Raw genomic sequence first — 25,367 nt, 5'->3', positions numbered from 1 at the left:
TTAAGAGCCCTTTAAGTCGAAATAAAGGGCTTCATCGTGTGGACAGGTGCAGGTTTACATCAATTTAATGCTGCTAAATTCGACCTAAAGTCCTAGTGTAGACCAGGGCTAAGGGTGTACACTGTGCCCTACCCCCCGAGCTCTGTCCCTGTCCCATACCTACAGGGTAACTCTGGGCATCGCCAGGTTCCGACAGAGCATACAATCCGGATTTCAAAAGTTTCCTACCTTATCCAAGGGACCGGTTCTCCACCGTCGCCCGCAGCTGCTTCTCCACTATATGAGTGCGTTGCACCGTTGTGCCCTCCAGGGTCGATCAAATCGCATCTCCTCCAAGGCCCCCGATGAACTCACCAGTGCGCGCTGGGCGTCGGTTCTCACCGCAATCCTCGACCTCCAGGAGGGGTCCGGGCAAGGCTCAACAGTGGCCTCGTAGCCCACCCAGGGATGCCAAAAGCTGTTGCCGGCACCCAGTGCCAGAGGCAAGCAACAGCAGGGGTTCGTTGCCCAGTGTGCGTCACCCAATAATCACAACGGGATGGAGAAGCGGAAAAGTTTATTTGAAGTTTCAAAGAAGGTACAGGGAGAATAGAATCTCAAATCCTGCACACCAAGCAGGAAGTTACACAGGCTTTTATACATCCTTTCTTCAGCGTACTTATCCAATAGCAAGCTGCCCTAAGTATCCATATAGCCAGCCAATCCAGTTACCAGCTAGTTCCCTTGTTCTCTGTACCATCTATTAAACTATAGATATAAAGCTGCTTTGTTCAGCATTGTTCTGCCATATCTGCCCTGTTTGGCCTTGTTTAGTTTCAGGCAGTCTAACTTTGCAACATATTGTTGCAGATCCTCAGCATAACTGCTGCGAGTGCCTCCAGGCGGGGGAGGCCAAGGTCACTTGGGCCTAGTGTGAGGGGGCTTCATCGACACTCGTGGTCTTCCATCCCCTCGAGTTACCTAGTGGCCATGCCCAGTGTCCCCAACAGTATGTAGAGTAGTATAAACAAGTCATTGTCTGTTTGAAATTTTAGTTTGTACTGACTTCGCTAGCGGTGCCTTATACGTAGCCTATTCTAAAACTAGGCAAATATCTAGATGAGTTGATGTACCCCTGGAAGACCTCTGCGTACCCCCTGGGGTACATGTCCCCCTGGTTGAGAACCACTGCTCTAGACCTTTAATCATTTTTGGTCTTCTCTTGACATCCTCCAATTTGTCCATATCTTTCCTGACATGTGGTGCCCAGTGGACAAAATACTCCAGTTGAGGCCTCATCAGCATGGAGCAGAGTGGAAGAATTACATCTCATGTCTTGCTGACAACACTCCTGCTAACACATCCCAGAATGATGTTTGCTTTATTTGCAACCATGTTGTACTGTTGACTCATATTTAGCTTGTGATCCACTATGATCCCCAGATCCCTTGCCACAGTACTCCTTCCTAGGCAGTCATTTCCCCTTTTTTATGTATGCAGAGGTGGTCAGATTTTTGTTGGTGATAATAGTTTGACTGAAAAATGCCATTTTTGTCAGTTGAAATTATTTGGAAAAACGGTGTCTATTTTGATGAAATTTCATTTAAGGGGAAAAAATAAAGTGTTTTAATGTTAAAACATCCTATTTGACATTTTAAAAATGGAACACTTTTGTTTTGAAATGACTTTTTGAAAGAAAATTGTTTATGCATAAAAGTATTTTTAAAAAGTTTAAAAGGGTGAAATTGTAACAAAATGTTTCAATTGACCCAAAATACATTTTTGGGGGGGGGAGAAATTTTGAATATGGTTTCATTCCTTCTCAAACGATTTTTTTTTAATTGTGGAATTTGAAAATCCAGGCCCTGCCCCTCCCTCCACTACTCCCTTGTAGGCACCAGACAATTTGGCCAATTCATTTAAGTGCCTACAGGAGAGCAGCTGTGTACTGACTGTTGCAAATCAGGCCCACAGTGTTCTTATTAAAGCATTAGCCATGTTTGATTCTGTCTGCCAAGCTACATTGCTGTCCATGGTCATAAGCAGGGCCGTATTAACTCTCCTGTGGGCCCAGCGCGATTAGATTTTGTGAGGCCCCTGTCTTTTTCCTGGGAGGGAGTTTGGTGCAGGAGAGGGCTGGGGCAGGGGATTGGGGTGCAAGAGGGGGTGCAGTGTCTGGGAGGGAGTTTGGGTGCAGAGGAGGATTCTGATCTGGGGCAGGGGGTTGGGGTGCGGGTTGGGGTGCAGGAGGGGGTGCGAGTTGCAGGCTCTAGCTGGGAGGCGCTTACCACATCGACTCCCAGGAAGGCTTCCTGCCATAGCCCCATGCGGCTCCCAGAAGCAGCCGGCTGCTAGCACATCTCCGCGGCCCCTGGAGGGAGGGGGATGGTGTATCTCTGTGCACTGCCGGTGCCTGCAAGTGCTGCCCCCGTAGCTCCCATTAACTGATTCCCAGCTGTGGGGATGGTGTTGGGGGCGAGGGGGAGCTCATGGAGCTGCCTCCCCCTGTCCCCCTAGGGGCCACAGAGACATGCTAGCGCCCGGCTGCTTCTGGGGGCCGCGTGGGGCTATGGCAGGCAGGCAGCCTGAGTGCCCCACTGTGCTTTTAGTGGCCTGGACTTGGAGGTTGCTGCCTGTGATTTATTTTTGCGGGGGCCCCCCTTGAGCTGGGGCCCTGGGCTGCAGCCCTTAAAGCCCCTGCCTTAATCTGGCCCTGGTCACAGGCACTGGAACTAGGGGTGCGGGGGGGGGGTGCGGTAGCACCCCTGGTTTGAAGTCCTTTCGATCACACACAGGGTTTATAATTTGGTTCAAGGGCTCTCAGCACCCCCAGGATCCCCATTGTTCCGGCGCCCCTGTCCATGGTGTCACTAGAGCACAGTTCACGCCCGGGGAAACAGAGTCAAGTTTTAAGCAGCGGCTGGGGCTGGGGACGGGGTTTGCTCGGGGAACGTGGACCTGACTGAAAGCTGCTTTGGGCATTGCCCTTGGGTGTGACAGGGAGTGAGAATGAAGAAAACACCCCCGGGGCCCCCTTGTAAAATACACGACAGCCCTTCACAGCGGGATTGCTGCAGCACCCCGCAGCGGTTCCGGCTCGCAGCTGGCCGCTCGGGGTCGGCGGCCGGGTGGCGAGAGGAGGAAGGCGAAGGGCGCGCTGCGGGCGGGGGAGGAGGTGGGGACGCTGGCGGGGACCCGGGGCCGGACGGAGCGAGCAGCCGGCGGGGGAGGTGGGGCGAAGGCGGGCGCGGGGCGGGCCCGGCGGAGGTACAGCCCCTTCCCGCTCGGCTCCGGCCGGGGAACGCGCAGCCCGGCGCTACGCCCAGGCGTCTGGCGGGGAGTCCCGCCCTGCCCGGGGCAGAGCCGCGATGGGCAGCAGCCTGCGGCGGGCAGGGCTGGCGGGCGCGGTCCTGGCGCTCGGCGCGGGCGGGGCCTACGCCGCCTGGCGCTACCTGGCCCGGGACCCCGGGGGCCGAGCGCTGCCGCCGGAGCCGCCGCTGGAGCCGCGGGCGGGCGGAGCCTGCGCGGCGGCCGGGGAGCAGGTACGGGGCAGGGAGCCGGGCGCGGGGTTCCGCCGGGCTGCGAGCTCTGCGGGGGCCCGGGCGCCCCCCCGGGCGGCTGCTCCGTGGCCGGGCAGGGCCGTACGGACGTAGGGGTCCCGCTCGGAGGTCACCGGCCGGAGCCGCGGGACCTGCCCTTCTTCCCGGCCCCCGGGGTACCGGCCGGGGCGTGTGGGGCAAGAGCTCGTTCCTGGGCCGCGCGGAGCGGGGGAGTGTGGCCAGGCCTCCCTGCAATCCCGGGCACAGGCGAGCGGAGCCAGCCAGGCCAGGAGATCTGCCTGCCCCCGGGCTATCGAGGCCGAGGCAGGATAAGCCCGAGCGGCCTTGGGGGAAATCTTGTTAGTGCCGAGTGGCAGGACGGCTCAGAATAGGAGGTGCCTGGAGCGCCTCTCCCGCGGGGGCTGGCTCGCCCTGCCCGGCCCAGGGGCGGCCTGGGGCCAGGCGCAGCAAAGGGCGTGCTGCCGCTGGTGACTTCAGCGGGCTCGCTCCGCGTCGGGACAGTCTTCGCTTGGCTCTCGCTGGGACAGCTCGTGTGTCCCCTTTGTACTGGATTGAGGAGCTGCCCTGCTGTAATGGACGGGCAACAGATTAAACGTTTATTTTAGTAACTAAGCCACAGGGGCTTTATCTATGTAAGACCCACCGTTCACAGCTTCAGAACTAATCAAATGCAAATCCTTCCGTGCCAAGGTGGCTGCAAGTTCACTCTTATGCTCCTGTTAAACCATAAAAAGAAAAGGAGGACTTGTGGCACCTTAGAGACTAACAAATTTATTAGAGCATAAGCTTTCTGAGCTACAGCTCACTTCCTCAGATGCTGTAGCTCAGGACAGCTTATGCTCTAATAAATTTGTTAGTCTCTAAGGTGCCACAAGTCCTCCTTTTCTTTTTGCGAATACAGACTTAACACAGCTGGTACTCTGAAACCTGTTAAACCATAGACACTCCTGCTGCTCTCTTGATTTCTGGTACAGGAGCAAACTCTTCACACAGAAATGCAGACTGGGAGTGTCAGAGAGGCCTATGTGATTTAGGCATATAGTTCCTATTGACCACTGGGGACCGGTGTGTGCCTGACTCCCCTGGCTGCTTTTGAAAATCTCACCCATAAGCAATATGCTGTCTCCATCCTGTATCTACTTATTTCTTCCAGGGTAACCCAGCTTTGCCTGTCTAGGAAGAGGCAGGGCTGACTTTCACAGAGAGCAGGAGAGCATTCTTCAGAGGTTAAGGATTAGCATGGTTTGAATCTGACAGGTTAATCTCAGGCTCTTGTTCCCACCTGCCCACAATGATGTTTGAAAAGCCTTAAAAAAAATAAAGAAGGTTATTGGGCCCAGTTTATCACTGGCATAAAATCGCACAACCCCGCTAAAGTCAGTGGAGTTGAACTTTGCTTTCCCCAGCAGTGGATGGGGGCTAGGAAATGGAAAAGCCCATCATTGTAAAGTTCACATTTGTGGGATCTACTCTTTCTTTCTTTTCTGAATGTCCTCCCCTCTCTCCCCCCTCCCCCCCGATCAAATCCTGCACTTAGTAAACACTAGAGTAATTTCGGACAGCAGGATCTGTAAGTGCAGACCCATGTGGTCATGTAAAGCCAGGGAAGGCCTGATCCAAGTCCACTGGGAAGACTCCATGTGCTTCTGTGGGTTCATGTTAGTGGAGCACTTGGTGGTCTCGGGGCAGAGACAGCTCTTGAGTTAACTGGCCACTGTGATTTTTCAGTTAGACTTGTAAGTGTGACTTGCATGTAGAAAAAGCATTGGGCTTTGTTCTTCTTTGGTGCGTTAGGATTTCATAATCCTACTGCTTCACTAGATCGCCAAAGAGGCTTTCAGGGCAGACAGTTCTTGAACTTCTCATTTAAAGAAAAAATTCCTGCCTTCCTTATATATCATAATGTAACCATAGAGAGCACAACCCACTGCACTCAATTTTCAGACCCAGCTCCACTCTACAGTGTTTGGCGGGCTAAAATCCATGTCACAGAAGCTTCATTCACAAATTAGTGGAACTGAGAGTTTCTGCTCAGCTGAGACCCAGGCTCACAGGAGAGGCTTTATAGATGTGTTTCGGCACTCATGCCTGGAGAGGGAAGTGGCTCCAGCTCAGGTGTGAAGTCAGGGGAAGGGAAGAGTGGAGGCACATGCCCAGCATCTGGATAGAAAGGGGACTTAAATTCTCATGGCTAGTCTCCTTACATTAGACACTAAAACAATCTAAATAAATACATACACGCATGAGAACGGCCACACTAATTCAAACCAATGGTCCATCTAGCCCAGTATCCTGTCTTCCAACAGTGGCCAATGCCAGCTGCCCTAGAGAGAATTAACAGAACAGGACAATGGTCAAGTGATCCATCCCTTGTCGTTCAGTCCTAGCTTCTGGCAGTCAGAGGTTTAGGGACACCCACAGCATGGGGTTGCGTCCCTGACCATTTTGGCTAATATAGGCCTGTCTTCCATGAATGTATCTAATTCTTTTTAGAACCAACCCAGTTACACTTTTGGCCTCCACAACACCCCCTGGTCCGCTTTGTTATGTGAAATACTTCCTTTTGTTTATTTTAAACCTGCTGCCTATTAACTTTGTTGGTGGACCCCTGGTTCTTGTGTTATGTGAAAGTAAATAATACGTCCTTATTCACTTTCTCCATACTATACATGCTTTTCTAGAGCTCTGTCATATCCCCGCTAATTCTCTCTCTTTTAAACTGAAAAGTCCCAGTCTTTTCAATCTCTCCTTGTATGGAAGCTGTTCCATCCCTCTAAATATTTTTGTAGCCCTTCTCTGTACCTTTGCAGATGATGATATAACTTTTTTTGCGATGGGGTGACCAGAACTGCACACAGTATCCAAAGTGTGGGCGTCCCGTGGATTTATATCATGGCATTATGATATTTACTGTCTTATTTTCTATCCCTTTCCTAATGGTTCTCAACATTGTTAGCTTTTTGACTGCTGCTGCACACTGAGTGGATGTTTTCAGAAAACTATGCACAGTGACTCCAAGTTCTCTTTCTTGAGTGGTAACAGCTAATTTACACCCCATCATTGTGTATAGTTGGAATTGTGTTTTCCAATGTGCATTTACATTGCATTTATCAACACTGAATTTAATTTGCCATTTTGTTGCCCAGTCACCCAGTTTTGTGAGATTCCTTTGTAACTCTTTGCAGTCTGCTTTGGACTTAACTATCTTGAGAAATTTTCTATCATCTGCAAACTTTGCCACCTCACTGTTCACTCCTTTTGCCAGATTATCAATGAATATGTTGAACAGCACGCGTCCCATTACAGGTCCCTGGGGGACCCCTCTATTTACCTCTCTCCACTGTGAAAACTGACCATTTATTCCTGCCTTCAATTTCCTATCTTTTAACCAGTTACTGATCCATGAGAATCTTCTCTTATCCCATGCTGCCCACTTTACTTAAGAGCCTTTTGTGAGGGACCTTGTCAAAGGCTTTGTGAAAGTCAAAGTACACTATATCCACTTTGTCATACCTCACCAAACAAGTACATGGATTTCCCTTTACAAAAGCTGTGTTGATTTGTCCCAACATACCTTGTTCATCTGATGATTCTGTTCGTACTGTAGTTCAACCAGTTTGCCTGGTACTGAACTCAGGCTTACTGGCCTGTAATTGCCAAGATCACCTCTGGAACCCTTTTTAAAAATCAGTGTTGCATTAGCTACCCTCCAGTCGTCTGGTACAGAGGCTGATTTAAGTGATAGGTTGCATGTCCCTGTTGGTAGTGCTGAAATTTCACATTTGAGTTCCTTCAGAACGCTTGTGTGATACCATCTGGTCCTGGTGACTTACTACTGTTTAATTTATCAGTTTGTTCCAAAACCTCCTCTATCGACCCCTCAGTCTGGGGCAGTTCCTCAGGTTTGCCACCTACAAAGAACTGTGGGGATCTCCCTCACATCCTCTGCAGTGAAGACTGATGCAAGGGATTCATTCACATTTCTGTGCAACGGCCTTTTCTTTCTTGAGTGCTCCTTTAGCATCTCGTTGGCCCACTGATTGTTTGGCAGGCCTCCCAAAACACACCCCAAATAAAACTCCTTCTTCATTTATGAACTGCCTGTGCCTCTGCCTGTTGATTGCACTGACTGCTGAAACTGACCATAGTCCAAGAGAGCACTTGTTACATTTTCAGGGGATTACCTGTAACCCTAGAGCCACAGCTTTGGCTCACCCTGACATCCAAGGTGCAATTCTAACTTCTCTTAAACCAGAGGAATTCCAGAGGAGTCAATAGGTTTTTGGTTTTGTGTTTTGTTTTTTAAGTCATTGGTGTTAATCAAGTCTTACACTTGTGTAATAGAGATCAAAACTGGCCCACTAACAGTCATGGAGACACTGCTGGTTTCATGTTGTGCGTGAACTGAATATGTTCATATGGATTCCATCGCGGTGGATCTGTGTGTTGTGCAGAAGGTAAACGCAATAATTCAGATAGGCACTCTGGCAATTGCAGGGGAAAGAAAGGAAGAGCTGGTGATTAAAGGGAGCTCCACGGGGGTAAAGATGGGCTGGCTTGAATAGAGGGGCCTGACACTCAGCCTTGAAGCCTTGAAGGCTGAAATATTCCAAAAGGTGACCCCGAGCCCAGCACATTTCAGGGGGAGGCTGAGGATAACTAGAGCTTCCCTTTGCAAGATAGAAATTGTTTCTCCCCCCAAATACAAGGGTCTGGTGGCATCGCCACTAGCCCAGGACATCATGTGAACCTGCTCAAAGCGTCTCTGCCTGCTTAGGAATGAAAGGATGGACTGATGATACAGTGACATCTGCTGCAGCCCATGTGCTGTCACTGCTGGGGAGCTGGTTTGCTGTCGTGTGTAGTTAGCTGGCCGGGGGCTAGTGAACCGATCAGCCATTTGATGAAAACCATTCTGGGAACATAGATCATGAAGAAATTTCTCCACCCACAAGACTAACACATGCAGAGCTGAGATGCAATGAAATGAGCAAGGAGCTCCTGTCTTTGGATGGTGATAGAGAGCAACCAGAAATACAAAGTGAGGAGTGGAGATGAGACTGTAGAAGCGGGGGAAGGATTCATTGCTGTGTCTTGTGGCCTGAGGCACTCTTCCATCTACACTCTGCCATGTTATGAAACTGTATGCGCCAAAGCTGCAGAGCCTGTAAGTGACTGGCTGACTGGCCCCCGTCTTCTCTCTTGCATGCACTAACCCTTGTTCTGCACTGCTTTTCTGCAAGCTGTCATCCAGCTATCATGAGCCAGCAGTAAGAGAGGAGTGTGGATCATTTTTCTATAAATAATTCTATTTCTGTAATTAATCATCCCAACAGCTTCCAGAGCAGGGATCTCAAACTCAAATCACCACGAGGGCCACATGAGGACTAGTACGTTGGCCCGAGGGCCGCATCACTGACACCTTTTCATATAAAGATACAAAAGTCCCCCACCCTGCCCCCAGCCCCACCCGCACTCCACCCCTTCCATGAGCCCCTGCCTTGCATCTTCCCACCCATTCCCGGCCCCTATTCCAACCCCTTCCTCAGATCCCCACCCCTTCTCCGCCTCCTCCCGTGAGCCCGCAGCTCCCTGCTCCTCCCTCCTGAAAAGCGCTAAGTGCTGCCAAACAGCTGTTTGGTGGCAGGAAGTGCCTGGAGGTAGGCAGAGGAGCGGAGACGCGGTGCACTGGGGAGGAGGGAGGGCGGCGGGTGAGGGGAGCTTGGTGGCCACAGGAAATAACTCCGGGGGGGCGGGGAGCTTGGCGGGCTGCAGCAAATAACCCTGCCGGCTGCATGTTTGAGACCCCTATTCTAGAGGTAGCTGGCAGAGCTTTGAGGGCTGTAGATTTCAGCACCTGTGTCCATTCCAGATCTCACACGTGCTTTGGGGTGTCCCCTGAATACACTATAAGATTGAAACTACCATTCACACGAGGTTTGATTGGACAAAGAACCCCACAGCTCTGCGGCTTAACCTCTGTGTGCACAAGTGGCTTTTCTCACCTCGGTGTCTAATCGATGCTGCCGTGCCTTCTTTCTGCTCCTGCAAGGCCGTGTTTGCATCGCCCTTGCCTGCCTGGCCATCATAGTCCCGTCTAAGGGGCTGTGCTACCTCGGTGCCATTGCCAGGGTGCATCCTTCCCTCCTCATTCTAGCAGCCCCAGGCTCCATCCACATTAAGATCTCTGGACAGATGCACAGTGACTAATCAAGTGGCAATTGCTATTTCTTGTTTTCTGGATACAGCTGTGTAATAAAGCAGAACCCTCCTGTCCAGAGTTTCTTCAGTCCTTGCCTACTTGGATATATGGTGGAACACTGGTTCACACACCTTTGAAAGCTGCAGGCAGTCTGGCCACAGAAACCCCACAAGGCCCATCCTTGTTTAGGTCTTGGGCAGAACTCGCACTGAAGCCAATGGGAGACTTGCCTGCATAGGGGCCTCGGCTGGGTGCACACAGAAACACCTTGGCTAATGCCTCAAGAACAAGGCCAGTAGCCATTCTGGGAAGGGAAGGGTTAGTGAATGAAGGCAGAGGAGAGGCTGCAGCTCTGATGATTGTGTAGAGGCTGGCGTATAGGTGGCACTGTGGGTTAATGCATGCAGCTCGTACAGTAGTAATTGTTCTACTGTGCAGTTCTGGGCCATAATCCGGCCATGATTCCCAGCCAGATGGCTCCTGTGAGCTCAACCAGTGGTCTCTTGTGAATGTATGTGTGTCACCACACAGCTTGGCTTGGTTGGCAGCACATTTAGGAGGGGCTCAGGATTGTGATGGTGCCTCTGAGATGCATGGCTACCCCCAGGGATCAACCTGGACCTGCTTGATGGAGGTGGAAGGTGTTAGTTAACTTGCATCTCGGCGAGAGGAAAGACGGGTGAGTTAACATACGCTGCCTAAAACCCACCTCCTAGTTCAGACAGACCGGCTGTGGGAGAGCTGGGATAGCGCCGAGCTCTTGCGATTGCTGACTCATCACTTCCAAGAGCAGTAATGGTCACTGAAGTAAAGGCATGAAATGTTTTGTATTGCTGTCTTCAGCAATATCACCCATTTACAAGCAGGCAGAGTTCTGTGATCTCCTCTTACTACCCCAAAGAGCAGAGCTTAACTAGTTGTTGAAGTGGTTTGGTTTGGCCAGTGTTAGGTAGAACTGGGTCAGAGGCTGCTTTACAGAAATAACCCACACCAAGCTAGTGCTTCAGTTCAGGTTTCTTCTGCCTCCTCTACATCACATCCTATCCCAGTCAGCCACCTGCAAATGCAATAGCTGAACATAAAAACGGCCAGACTGGGTCAGACTAATGGTCTATCTAGCCCAGTACTCCGTCATCTTACAACGGCCAATGCCAGGTGCCCCATAGGAAATGAACAGAAGAGGGCAATGATTGAATGATCCATCCTCTGTTGCCTATTCCCAGCTTCCAGCAAAAACAGGCTAGGGACGCTCAGAGCATGGGATTGCGTCCCTCACTATCCTGCTTAATAGTCACTGATGGACCTACCCTCCATGAACTTATCCAGCTGCTGTATCAACTTTTGTTCTCACAGTATAACGGGGGTGTACAAGTCCAGATGCTCATGTCTGACCTGAGCCGAACAAGCTGTGATTCCGCTTGTTCCCCCCACTGTCAGGCCTCCCTTGAATTGAGTCGGTAACCCGTTACGAATGCTAATGCTCTGGTGAAATGCTGGCTGCAGGCTGCTCCTTCCTTAGAAACGACAGCGATTATGAATGAGGTACCCGTTAAAAGAGAGGAGAGCGAGAGATTGAGCTGATATTTAGCCTCACTAAGCCTACAACTTGGCATCTGCTTATTGTAGTTTAGTTCTGAGCTCTGTTCATCAGCAGTGAACTCTGCCACGTCTGTTACCTAGTGGCGATTGTGGAGCCTGCGATGGAGCTGGGAACCCCCAAATGGCACCTGCTCATGTAACAGACAGTGGAGACAAGGAATAAAAAAAGCCAGAGCTGGATTTTAAGAGTTCAGCCCCCAACAGCTCCCACTTAGGCACTTAAATAAATAGTCACCTTTTCCAAAGAGCTCAGCAGCCCCTCTTGTTCTCAAAGGGGCTGGAGGGGCAGGGTCCACCATTGCTCTCTGAGAGCTGCTGGGGTCCAGGCCCTTTTGAAAATCCAACCATTGTGTGTAGGTGCCTAAAGGGGAGCTGAGCCCTGTGGATAACCTGGCTTGAACGACTGACTGCTTGAGGTTCTCTGGTTTTAACTAGAGAACGCCACATCAGCTCTGAAAAGTCATCTCCTAGTTACTGCAAACTCTGAGCGGCATTTCTGGTCTATTTAATCTGTCGTACATGCTGTTGTGAGCTGGTGCCTCCTGCTGTGTATCTAGATTATCAATCCCTTGTTTTACTTGACAGTCAAACCCCTGAGCCTGTCTGCGCTATGACTTCAGCCACAACAGGGCACTTAGTTACATCACCAGGTCCAGTCTGTAGCACAGATGGGACCTGACCTACCTTTTAACCACGACCCAGAAACTTGCTGAAGTCTTACACACCCAACCCCTTCAGGCTGAGACCTCAAGTGAGTTTTCCTACAAAACCAGGCAAGACCAGGCTTGACAATCCTGCTCTCTCTCAGGCAAAGGAAAAACAATTTATGTTTGACAACACCCTCAAAGCTTCCTTCCCCCATCATTAAGAAGCAAGAAAGAGGATGCAGCCCCAATTCCCATCCCCCATTCCTGGCAGGTCATGTTTCTTCTAAGTTTCTTCTTCTTCTAAGTTTCTTCAGGGCTGAATTTTAGCATGCCCTTAGGGTCAGATTTTTAAAGGTATTTAGGTGCCCATTTGCATCTTCAGGCATCTAAATACCTTTAAAAATGTGGCCCTTAGGGACGGGGCCATGTAACTGAGTCACCATCAATTTTAGTACGAGTCTGGAGAGCAATTAAGTGGCTAATATACAGTATATCTCTATATCACAAGCAATTAACTTTTCTAAATTAGTGAACCACAGCCTATACCTGCGTAGGCCCTAATCCTGCAAATATTGAGTGCTGGGTAGTAAACACGCTGCTGTGTAGTGAGCAGCTGTGAGATCAAACTCTTACCACTTTCTTCTATGTTGTGGATCATGGCAGCAAAATATACACACAAATCTGCAGGATAGCTGATGACTTCAGCTGCTGGCTGGGGGATGGTTCATATGCAAATAGTGTGCGGTTCTTTATTTCGGTGGCCTGAGTATGCTTTTTCTGCATGATATGGATGGCTAGTGCTACTGGCTTGCAGAGGTTATCATCTGCTACACGCATTTGTAAAGCCCCTGTCACACTGGGAATCTAGACGGCAGTTTACATGGCTTGAATTGTTCTCCGTGTTCGCTGAGGGTAAGACAAGAAGTACTCAGCTTAGTTTGTCGCGAGGTTAGGTTAGACACTAGGAAAAACGTTCTCACTCTAAGGATGGTTGAGCACTGGAACAGGAGGGAGGCTGTGGGATCCCTGCACTGGACGCTGTTGGACAAACACCTACAGTGTGTATGGTAACACCCATTGTTTCATGTTCTCTGTGTATATAAATCTCCCCACTGTATTTTCCACTGAATGCATCCAATGAAGTGAACTGTAGCTCACGAAAGCTTATGCTCAAATAAATTTGTTAGTCTCTAAGGTGCCACAAGTACTCCTTTTCTTTTTGCGGATACAGTCTAACATGGCTGCTACTCTGAAACCTGTCCAGGAATACTCACTCCTGCCTCAGAGTTTGGGAGAGGAACTAGACACCCTTTTGAGGTCCCTCCCAATCCTTTGTTTCTATGACAGGAGCAAAATACCAGGCTGATCTTTCCAGCTCCCAACTCCCTTGCATTTTTATCAGGTCAAGATCCTTTTAAGTGCAGATTTCCTAAAATGGCTTTCTGTGCCATGTAGCAATTAAATAGACAAATCAGGTGTTGAGGACTTACTGCAGTAACCAGTCATCCAGGCAATCGGTGCCTCTGCTGGCAGCAATGAACTCAAGGCTGATGTGCTGTTGGGAGCAAAGACCAGGGTAATGTCAGGGTCAGTTATTTACTCCCATGCATATAACACTCGGAAGGCTATGAGCCTCATTGGGCTGGATAAGTGGGCTCAACTCCCATTGAAATAAATAGAAGCTGTGGCTGTCTCCATTAGAGCTGATACAGTCCTATATTTTCAATGTTTTCATCAATGTTATTAAGTATTCTACTATTTAAAAGGTAGGGAAGCAGCATGGTCTAGTGGGCATAGACTGACCAGGTAGCAAGTGTGAAAAATCGGGGTGGGGGTGGTAATAGGGTCCTGTATAAAACAAAGCCCCAAATATCCAGAGGTCCCGATAGTATTGGAACATCTGGTCACCCTTAGTGGGGAGGGCAGTGAACTGAGAGTCAGGAGACCTGGCTTCTAGACTCAGCTTTGTCAGAGCAACTGCGTTACCAAAAATGAATCATTCATTTCTCTTGTCTGTGCAGAACAGGGATAAGGATATGTCCCTTCCTTTGTAAAACGCGTTGAGATCTGTGAATGAAAAGAGCTAAGGTCCAGATAAGTGCGAAAGCAATGGGAGTTAGGTGTCCAATACCTTTGAGAATCTGGGTCTAAGTGTCATTGTTATGCTCTTGTGCTTTGGGATAGCTGGTACGAATTTTGCATTCTTTCTGTGCTATTTGGTATGAGATATACACAGAGTTCTGTGGGTATCCAAAAGCCAACTGTGGGTGCAAAACACCTACATTAGCAACAAAACTGTGCTAGCGATCATTGGTTTAAATAGTGATGGAGAATCTAGTGACAGAAATTCAGGTGGTAAAGAGAAGTCTTGCAATACAAGGGTGATTTTAGAGCTAAAAGCTGTGTGAGCGGCACAGAGAGCTCAGAAAGCTGGCACCAAAACAGATTTCATAGGCTCAATGCTAGATTGTAGCCCAATCTGCAAAAAACAAATTACACTAGACAGAGTCCAACGCCCTTAAGAAACTATATAAATAGGACCCACTTGTGCAGGGGAGGTCTGCAACACACTGTTGTGCAGGCAGCATGCTGCACAGCAGTGCAGGGAGGTGCTGTTGTGGCTAAGGACAGTGCCTCAATCCCCTGCTTTGAACAAAATCACCATGGGATCTTTAATGCCCGCATAGAGACCCCTCATTTCAGAATGAAGCTAGCCAGCTGCTGCAGCACCGGAGAATGAGTATGGCGGGGTGCATGGCACGCTGGGCTTTGCACTGCTAGCCGTAATACACAACAGTGTGCCTACACCTCTGGGATGGTGTGATTCCCACATCCAGCGCCACCCGGTGTTGCTCATCCCAGGTGACGCTCACGCACCCAGTGGCCCCTCGCCCCTGCTCGACAGGCCCCGTGTGGTGGGGTGGCACGGAGCCTCCTGCAGCTGCTCCTCCGGGCCAGCAAAGGGCTGCGCTGCCGAGGAATGGCGGGTGACCAAACTGCCTCTCTGGTTGGGCCCTCTATCCCCTGGCCCCAGCTGGGAACAGGCCGCATGGCGCAGCTGGAGGGAGGTGGCTGGGTGCCCGGTGCCCTGCCAGAGCGGGAGGTGAGAGGGGTCATGGGGAACAGCTGGGGGCTGGAACCAGGAGGCTGATGGAGATCAAACCATCCTGGGTAGCCTCCGTCATCCTGTCCTAACCTCCCAACCAAAGCCCCAGGCCTTCCCCCGTCCGCCTGGCTGTCCCCACATGCCTGGATGGGGGGGACGGGCTCTGCCTGCTCTCACCATGTGCTGGGCGGGTCCGATGTGTTTTCTCATCAGTGAGAAATGAGCCATGTGGGGCTGCATGACATGCGGCGCGACTGGCCCCCAGAATCCTGGGCACTGGTCTTGGCTCTTGCCGAGCCTCACGGGAGCTGCTGGGAGAGGCATTGGTTTATTTGGGGGTCCTAGTCTGAGGACCAGCTGAGGAAACGCGCCAGCGGGAGAGCAGAAGGGGGGAGGGGTATGGCCTCCCCTTCTAAAAATAACCCTGTAGCAATAGCCCTAAGCAGTGCATAGCGCTCTTGTCCACGCATGCCATCCTTGCCATCTAGAGTAAGGATCAGGATCATATGTCCCCCCGCCCCATCCCATCACTGGTGGTGACCCCCTTGGGAGTTATTCATAACACACACCAGGGTTTCACATCACGTAAACAGTTTGTGAGGCTGTCACTTGCATTACAGTGGAAGAAAAATGCTGATGTCCCTCTTTTAAAAAAAAAAAAAAAAGGGGGGGGGGGGAGTAGCTAGCGAAAGCCCTGTCCAATTCTGAATAGCTAGTAAAAACAAACTAACTGCCAAGTCAAATAAATCAGATTCTGCAAGAACATAATGTACCTTTGTTCTTTCTGCTTCTTGCTGCAGAGATGAAGTGACAAACGATATTCCAATAGCTGTGGTGGGCTAACTGATAATGCTAGGCCACAGGCGACAAAGTCTTGGCTTGATGATATGAGGTGTGCATTGAAGGTCGTTAATCAGGTGCAAATATATTAATCCAGATGCATTCAAAGCTCAGAAGAAACAGGCGTTTGCCAAGGAGAACGTGTTGGTATTTGTAGAGAAACACTTATTTTCAGGCTTCTAAAAGGGTGTCTATAAATAAAGGAGACTAAGATGTTTTTTTCCCAAAAGACATGGCAGTGTTCTGTTAATGGGGGCTGGGAAAACTGCAGGAGCTCCAATGTGTCCCACTCACATTGCAGGTGGGGAGGCTTCTCTTTTACAGAATGGCTGTGATATTGGACAACGAAAGTCGTTCCAAACAAACTGATGATGGTCCCTGCAACGAACTAACTTCACACACTTTGAGTAGTCCCATTGAAGGCAGTGGGGTTATTCAGTGTATAAAGAAAGCGTATTCCTAGCTATTTGCAGGATCAGGCTCTAATTTGATACATTTCTAAGCCTTTCTATTCCCAGTGCAGGCATAAGCCCCTACTGCATTCATCTTGCTAGAATTTGACTAATATTTGAGTTTTTTTTCTCTTAGCCACACACAGACAGATCAGTTCTCTTGCTTCCTTGTATGCTAGTCCTATAAAACTTCATAGTGTGATTCTCTGCAGAGCTGTATGCTGACCAGCCTACTCACCCTCTTCCTGCTGCACTAGTGAACATGTTCATTCTTATTTCACAGGGTAAGCTCCAAAGCAAACAGATATTAGTATTGGGCCTGGACGGAGCGGGGAAGACCAGCGTTCTCCACTCACTGGCCACAAACCATGTGAAGCGAAGTACAGCTTCCACAGAGGGCATCAATGCGGTCTGCATCAACACCGAAGAGGCGAAGATGGAATTCTTAGAAAGTAAGTGTGTGCATTTTAATAAGTAACATAGGGAAAATTCTCATTATACTTAATGGGAGCTTTGCTTTAGGTAGAACACTTAGACCCTTAATTTTTTAAACTATTTATTTATTTATTTATTTATTTAGGAAGTTTAAACAAGTTTACAGATCCTTGCCATGTAAGTATCAGAAACAAAATAATTATTACAACAGAGAGGTTTTGTCTAAAGAGACATTATACAGGAATATAGTCATCAGATCTTTCTGTTTAACAGGGTGGTACCGTATAAAGTGTGAGCATCATTACAACACCAACAATATGTCATTTCTGGTGATTTTATTAAATTGAGTGAAATCTCTCTATACACGTATTTAACAGACCAAGCATGTCTATCAAATGGTACTTTTAAAAAAAAAAAAATGGATAGAGGTGCTGGTTTTTTTACAGTAGTTTTTCTGAGTATAACGTAAAAGGTAACCAAATCTATATCTGTCCTGTCTATTTTGCTGGGTACATAGTTGGTGTATTAATTTTTTCATAATCAGAAGCTCCCTTTTTTTAACCATCCCTCTATAGACCCACCATTTTTAATCCTTCCAATTTCAGGAATGTGCTGTCACACTGTCCTCTGGGCCGCTGTGAAGACTGTACGGCTATGGTGCTTATTAACGGATTACATCTTTCTGCATTGTTTCTTGCTTAGGAAAATAAATTGGCGTCCAAGTGCATGCATGTGTGCACATATGCTAAATGGAAACATGGAGCCAAAGTCATTTCTGGCATAGCTCCAGTGAAGTTACACTCGGGATGACTTTTGCTGAATGTGAGAGAATGCTAACATAACCCAAAACAGTGACACTGTTGAAGAAAGTTGTGTTTTACAGCTATGAATCAGTGTTTTTCACTAGAGAACGTGTCTAGCTAAGTATAGCGTTGGCTCGAGGGCTGGGTAATCGCTCTAAGGCTAGGAAAGAATAAGGATCTTCTGATGTTTGTAAAGTTGAAAAACCACAGGAACGCTAACTGTTTTAATTCTTAATTACTGTTAAGCTGGTGTCCCTTTGAACTCTGGCTAATCCCTTCCTTCCTCCAGACCGTTCCTAGGGTGGACTCTGGATGCTGACTGAGTCTACAAACAAGAAGCTGCTGTGACCACTTTGGAGGTCTTAAAAACTTAATTTTCACTGGGAAAAATATACACTAGTTCAATGCATGAAAACAGTCTAAAACCAGTTTTGTTTCTGGCTATAGTACATTTGGGTTATTTATAATATCCAACTGAAACAGTTCCTTAACAGGGCCCTGATCCTCAAAGCATCCACTGAGAGGTATTTAGCACCTGCACCTTCCATTGACTTGGAAGGAAGTGGAGGATGCTCTGGCTGAGCCCAAAGCATGCATTATATTAATATCCAAAGCAGTTTTGTAGAGTAGAACTGCTTGGTTCAGGCAATACTTGACAGAACCTTTCATTTCAGAGTTGTCCTTTCCTATCCAGGCCTGGCTGGTAGTAACCGAAGTTTGTTGTTAACTGGTGGCTCTTTAGTGACCTCTGTGAAATGAGATGTCTTAGTTCAGTTTCTGTCAGTCAAATCTGTACCTCCCTATCTAATCTATTTACTTATCTGGCCTGTGGTATTTTCTGTGTTATGCATGCATGTTGGCAAACCATTAAAACGGCATTACCAAATCCAGTACGCGTGTTCCAAGCACATTTTAAAAATACTTTAACAGGTCATACCACCAAAAGGCAGGCCCAGCTGTAACCACGGGATTATCTCTACCCCAAATGTCTAGTTCTTACTATGTACCGTGGATGTGCTAGAGCTGTTAGAGAAAAGTTACACTTTCTTTTCTTGATAATTGAAAAGGTGTATTTTTTTCCCCATGTTCTTTGTTCTGGAAACTACTGATCTGTTTTGACTAAAATTTAAGGGGAACAACATCATTCCCAGATGAAGAACAACCCTCCCTATATTCAGCCAGAACAGAAAAGCTTGACAAATTGTAAGCAACAGAATGGAAACCCTTATGTAACTTTGCTCATGCTCCACCTCTAATAATAACTGAATGTACATAGAGACAGGGTTCTGCTCTCTAGAGTAGGAGTGGGGCGTGTTGGCAGGGCAATATATAGGAACTTATAGTGTTGCCTGTTTACTTGGATAAATAGAAGTTTGCTGTTCTGTCAGGCCACCATCTTTTATGAGAACTAAAAGGAACCAAGAAAACAGAAATCCAGTATTTAGAAAATATAGGCCCAGATTTTTAAAAGTATTCGGGTGCCTAGTGGGATTTTCAAAAGTGTCTGTGAAGGGTAGGTTGATTTTTTAAATCAGCGATTTAAATCAGCAAGCAGGAAGCTTTGATTTTAAATAATCAATTTTAATTTTATTTTGTATTTGTACTTTTTAGTTGTATTCCTAAAGAGATGCTGAGGTATATTTTGGTACTTTTTTGCTAACCTGGGGAATATACCATCGCTATACATAGTTATTTAAGCAATTATATAGCTTTGCTTACATTTACTCAGATTCTTAATTTTTACTTCTTTTTATCATGTTAGAAAATATGGACACGTTTCTTCTTTACTAGATGATAATCATTCGTTTACTTGTGATCTATGTCAGGCTGCATTTGGATGGAAAGTGGAATTCAGTTAAATGCACAAAATCTGCATTTTAAAATTGTTTTCTATTAGCTAAATAAAACTACCTTAAATGTACTAGATTCATGAGGGAAAAAAATTAAGCTGATCAAAACATATTTTGTTTTTAAAACTTATTTAATAAACAAAGGAAGTGTGATCTGAAGCTAGTGCGTTGAACTGATTGTTTCTGGTCACCATGCTTTTGACACGGTCTCCCATAGTATTCTTGTCAGCAAGTTAAGGAAGTATGGGCTGGATGAATGCACTATAAGGTGTGTAGAAAGCTGCCTAGATTGTCGGGCTCAACGGGTAGTGATCAATGGCTCCATGTCTAGTTGGCAGCCGGTATCAAGTGGAGTGCCCCAAGGGTCGGTCCTGGGGCCGGTTTTATTCAATATCTTCATAAATGATCTGGAGGATGGTGTGGATTGCACTCTCAGCAAATTTGCGGATGATACTAAACTGGGAGGAGTGGTAGATACGCTGGAGGGGAGGGGAGGGATAGGATACAGAAGGACCTAGACCAATTGGAAGATTGGGCCAAAAGGAATCTGATGAGGTTCAATAAGGATAAGTGCAGGGTCCTTCACTTAGGACGGAAGAACCCAATGCACAGCTACAGACTAGGGACCGAATGGCTAGGCAGCAGTTCTGCGGAAAAGGACCTAGGGGTGACAGTGGACGAGAAGCTGGATATGAGTCAGCAGTGTGCCCTTGTTGCCAAGAAGGCCAATGGCATTTTGGGATGTATAAGTAGGGGCATAGCGAGCAGATCGAGGGACGTGATCGTTTCCCTCTATTCGACATTGGTGAGGCCTCATCTGGAGTACTGTGACCAGTTTTGGGCCCCACACTTCAAGAAGGATGTGGATAAATTGGAGAGAGTCCAGCGAAGGGCAACAAAAATGATTAGGGGACTGGAACACATGAGTTATGAGGAGAGGCTGAGGGAGCTGGGATTGTTTAGCCTGCAGAAGAGAAGAATGAGAGGGGATTTGATAGCTGCTTTCAACTACCTGAAAGGGGGTTCCAAAGAGGATGGCTCTAGACTGTTCTCAATGGTAGCAGATGACAGAACGAGGAGTAATGGTCTCAAGTTGCAGTGGGGGAGGTTTAGATTGGATATTAGGAAAAACTTTTTCACTAAGAGGGTGGTGAAACACTGGAATGCGTTACCTAGGGAGGTGGTAGAATCTCCTTCCTTAGAGGTTTTTAAGGTCAGGCTTGACAAAGCCCTGGCTGGGATGATTTAACTGGGAATTGGTCCTGCTTTGAGCAGGGGGTTGGACTAGATGACCTTCTGGGGTCCCTTCCAACCCTGATATTCTATGATTCTATGATTCTATGTCCTTCAAGATATTAGAACTAGCAGATCTCAGTCTCTCATGCTTCAGTTTTATTCATAGATTGGTCAACAAACTTTCCTGCTTTTTCCGCTCCTAACTGGTTTTTTCACTTTGAATGAGCTAGTCATTTAACTGAACTAATTGAATAAACTGGAAGAAAATATTGTCTCTGCACCGGCAGAAGAGGCTGCTGCTGTCTAGCACGTCAGCAAACTCTGCTTGGCCAGAGACTTGCACCAGTTCCATAGTCTGACTTTCTTTAAAACTTGGCAGCAAACAGGTATTGCTTGACTATTTTTTTTTAAGTAATGAAAATGATTTAAATAGATTATAGTAAAGTTTAGGCCTTAACAGAAATTTTCATGATTTCAGATTTGTTTGAACAGATCATTTTTTTTAAAAGAAAAAGTATAATTTCAATAAAAAAATCGAGATATATTGATATATATATTTAAATCTCATTATCCACCTGGCTTTTTAGGCATTTAGGTGCTTTCAAAAATACCACTAGGAGCTTAAATACCTTTAAAATCTGTGTGCCACTGTGACACTATCTCCATAGCAATGAATGGTGTGTCTGTGGGAGAGGCCACTGTAATATTTCCAGACTGGGAGCATCTGACTCCTGGTGGTAGAGTAGGATTAAGGATGCAGCAGTCCTTAACATTCATGAGGAAGAAGGGATTTATAGGGAGAAAGGATGGCCCAGTGGCTAGGGCAAGCCTTGGACTTGAGCTATCTAGGTAAATTCCTTGCTCTGACACAGACTCTCTGTGTGACTTTGGGCAGACCACTTAGGCTCTGTGTGTGTAACACTTAGGCTCCCCATCTGTAAAACGGGAATTATTTAGGGAAAGTTCTCTGGCCTGTGTTATACAGGAGGTCAGAATAGATGATCACAGTGGTCCCTTCTGGCCTCGCGGCCTATAAAAAGTTGGACCAGTAGCACTTCCTTACCTGATGGAGGGGAGAGGTGCTCAGGTACTGTGATAATTGGGACCAGGTAAGTACCATACACTGGAAAAAAAACCGGAACTTTCTATGTAATAACTTTGCTTTCCTATGTGTCTGCATCCTCTCAGTCCTGAAATACATTATCGGATTCTCAGATAACAGCTTCATAACTGATTACGTATCCTGTATAAGACACATAATTTTTAGTGACACAATTAGAATAAATCTTTTAAGCTTTCCCTTTGGAGCTTTGAAAACGGCTAGGGTGACTCTCCTTCTGAGGTCTCTGTTCTCAGAAGAGGCTGATGGGAACTAAAAATAAGCTTCTAGCTGCAAAAACCTTGCAGCATGTGCAATGCTTCCCCTAGTGGAAATAAAACATATTAAGATTAAGGGCCTGGTTTGCCACTTTAGTCTGGTGAAACTCCAGTGGGGAATTTGGGGGCAGTGTGGTTCCTGGTGAAAAGCTTCTGGGCTGGGGAACAAGGGACCTCTGTCCCCTCCTTAAAACAGGGAAGTCTCCTCCCTGGGGCAAAGAGTCTCCACTGCTTCCTGGGTGCCCTAATCCCAGTTCCCAAACCTTCCAGCCTCCCTCCACAACTTCTGTGGCCAGGTCTGTGTTTTCAGAACAAAATTCCAGGGCTTGTTGGAAATCTAGAAGCTGCAACAGACTGACTTTCAAATCAATATAAATCAGGGATATTCTCGTGGCTGGTGTTATCTGTGTTTGTGTTTAATTCAAGGAATCCTCCTTTTTCGAATATACCTGAAGCTGCTCCAGTATTTCTGGCCTGCACTGGACCCTGGCCCTTACCGCAGATTTTAGATCCAGCTTGGTGCCCAATACACAGACAGGGCCCTGCATTTAAGCAGACATGATCCCCCTCTTCCCCCGCAACAAGCAGCCAGCTGGTGAAGAATTCCATAATCATAACTCTGACTTTTCTGTTTCCTGGCACTGATATCACTGCCATGAAGTGCACCACTTTGACCAATACGAGCATTATGCAAAGGATTTGAAGTCAATTGTATGCTGATATCACAGGCCTGGTCTGCACTGGTGGTTTTTTTACCTTGAGTTAATTGCCAGTTAACTCAAGATTGTGAACATATTGGCCTGGTCTTCAGTAGGAGAAATGGTGTGTTCTTAACTTGAATAAGCTAACTTTTGGTCTGTCTTCACTGCACAGTTAACCTGGGCTCTTACCTGGGTGTTAGCCCAAATCCCTATCAGCCACACACAAAAGCCTCTGAGCTGGGTTTGGACCCTGGGCTAGGTGACCCCTTAAGGGTACATACAGGCTAGAACCTGGGCTCCAGTTTAACTCAGGCTAGAATTCTTCCACTTTGCCGTGAGCATGCAGTTTAAATCCCCCAAGTGCTTATAGTCCTTTGCTGCCTTCCTACAGTGTCCTCCGAAGGATAGACAAGTGCTCCCACAATTGACAGGGCAGGACAGAGAGCCAGGGGCTGTGCCCCCCGTCACATGGGCATTCTAGTGTGTCACCGCACCGAGAGCCAGGGGCTGTGCCCCCCGTCACACACACGGGTGAATGCAGAAACAGCGAGGACTCATGAACGTGGGAAAGGCTTTGCTGTGGGGATGCTCACACCCAGACTAGGCTAATCCAGCTGCTCAGGCTTGGGGGGCCAGTCATCCAGGTTAACTATGCAGTGAAGAGAGAGCCCAAGATTTTACTTCATGTTAGGCCTAGTGTAGATTTAAAAGCTTTACCCGCACTGCTGTGTCAATGAGGGGTGTGGCTTTGTTGACATAGCGAGACCAGTAAACACCCGCGTGTAGAGGCAGTCATACTGGGATCAAAGTGTTTATGCTGAAGTAGCTTGTGTTCGTTCTCTGAACCAGAGGCATAGTCGTGGCGTCGGGGAAGAAGCTAAGCTAGCACCATCTGCCATTGCCCGTCCACCCAAAAGTCGGGGCCCACCCAAACGTTCACTCCTAGCCACGCCACTGCTCAGAACTGGCATAAGCTATACCAGTAGAAGCACTTTTATACCAATATAGCTGTGCCCACAGCAAGAGGGCTTTGCCAGTTTAACTAAGTTGGTGAGTTAAACTGGCAGAACCTATAAGTGTAGCCCACACCTGAGTTAAGAATACACCTTTTATCCTAGTGAAGGCACCCCTTTTGAAAGGCTCATTTGTTCTAGGCTACAAACGACTGTCATTTGTCCCAGGAAAATTTGCCAAACTACAAATGCTCAGTGTGTTAAAGTACCTCGAGTTAATTGTACCTCAAGCTAACTAAGGTCAATTGTACCTTTAACTGACTGTCTAAGGTCTGGCGAAGACAAGTAAAAACAAGCTGCCTTTTCCAGGCCTCAGTTACTACACAGTAGTACCCAAGATGGCTGGTCTCATGTGTAAAGGGAACTGACTCTTGTTCCACAATTGTGTGAATACCCTGTGAATTCAGATATACAAATACAATGCAGCAAAACCACTGCCAAGGTGCCAGGCGCATCCCAGGGGTTGTGGTGATACCACAACCCACGTGAACCACACACATGCCGTTAGAAGCCAGTAAGGTGACCGTGTGTTTAGCCTTATCGTCCAGGCCTACCTGTGTAGTAATATGCATAATAGCCTAACCCTGTATCCCCGTTGTACACCCAGTTGAAATCCTGTGGAAATCTGCATGGACAGTGGGTGCAGGATTGTGCTTACTCAGGGCACATACTGCTGTGTCCTGCCATGCGGGAGAACCCAGATCTTATTCCTAGCTCTGTCGTGTCACTGCCCTGCGGAGCAGATACGGGAGGGGCTTTGGAAGCCATATGCCCAGACCTAGCACTTGTCTACACTACCACTTAAGTGAAAAAGCCACCCCCTGAGCGATGCAAGTTACATCCACGTAAAGCAGTGTCCACACCATTGAGGTGGAGTAATTATGCTGACATGAGAGCGCTCTCCTGTCAGCATGGCACGTCTTCATCGGGTGTGCTACAGCGGCGCAGCTGTGTGGATATAGTGTGGTATAGACTAGCCCTGCAGCAGTGCCTTTTGTCCAGCTGGGCTCCCCCGGGAGAGCGGCTTCTCTGAGCAAGGAGGGGTTGGTGCTGCGACAGGCACCTGGGGCTGGGAAGTGTCAAGCAGAGTAGAAAGGTGGGATATGAACATGGGACAGAACTATTGCTGGCTCTGACATTGATGCACACCAACTTCTCATCTAGAATTGTCCTCCCAATTAATGAGGCGATTCTAGATCCTGCCAAAGTCATCTGGCAGACACCAGCCTCCATCACACCATCCAGCAACAGAGTGTTTTAAAAAAACAAAAACCCTACATCTCTACCCAAAGAGGCAGACTTTGTTTTCAACATCCGCAACCCAACTCCATCATAGTGGATGTGGTTAATGCACGAAGCAAGCAATATGATGCCAAGTCAACTCCATACGATCAGGCTTAGCAAGATGGTCTATTCATTGACAACATTACTGTTTAGAGTCATAAATTACCAAACTGACATGGCCAAATACAATTTTATTAATTATGGGAAACCCAATGTGTTTCTGGAACATTACTGGAAACACAAAAAGAACAGATTCAGACCATTCTTAGAGATGGTCAGTTAA

General features: G+C 47.6%; 1 protein-coding gene across 1 annotated transcript in view; it reads left to right on the top strand.

Annotated features, from left to right (window-relative positions):
* Positions 1 to 3,251: 3,251 nt before the first annotated feature.
* ARL9 (ARF like GTPase 9) overlaps positions 3,252 to 25,367 on the top strand; it is a 34,592-nt gene continuing 12,476 nt past the window's right edge. Inside the window, exons 1-2 of the mRNA XM_073340187.1 lie at positions 3,252 to 3,521; positions 16,669 to 16,837. Of these exons, the coding sequence (XP_073196288.1) occupies positions 3,348 to 3,521; positions 16,669 to 16,837 (343 nt within the window). The 5' untranslated portion in view covers positions 3,252 to 3,347. The remainder of the gene's footprint in view (positions 3,522 to 16,668; positions 16,838 to 25,367) is intronic.

This window comes from Lepidochelys kempii, chromosome 4 (genome assembly GCF_965140285.1).
Source record: "Lepidochelys kempii isolate rLepKem1 chromosome 4, rLepKem1.hap1, whole genome shotgun sequence".
Taxonomy (NCBI): domain Eukaryota; kingdom Metazoa; phylum Chordata; order Testudines; family Cheloniidae; genus Lepidochelys; species Lepidochelys kempii.
Note: the sequence above shows the minus strand (reverse complement) of the source record. Positions and strands in the feature narration are given on the sequence as shown.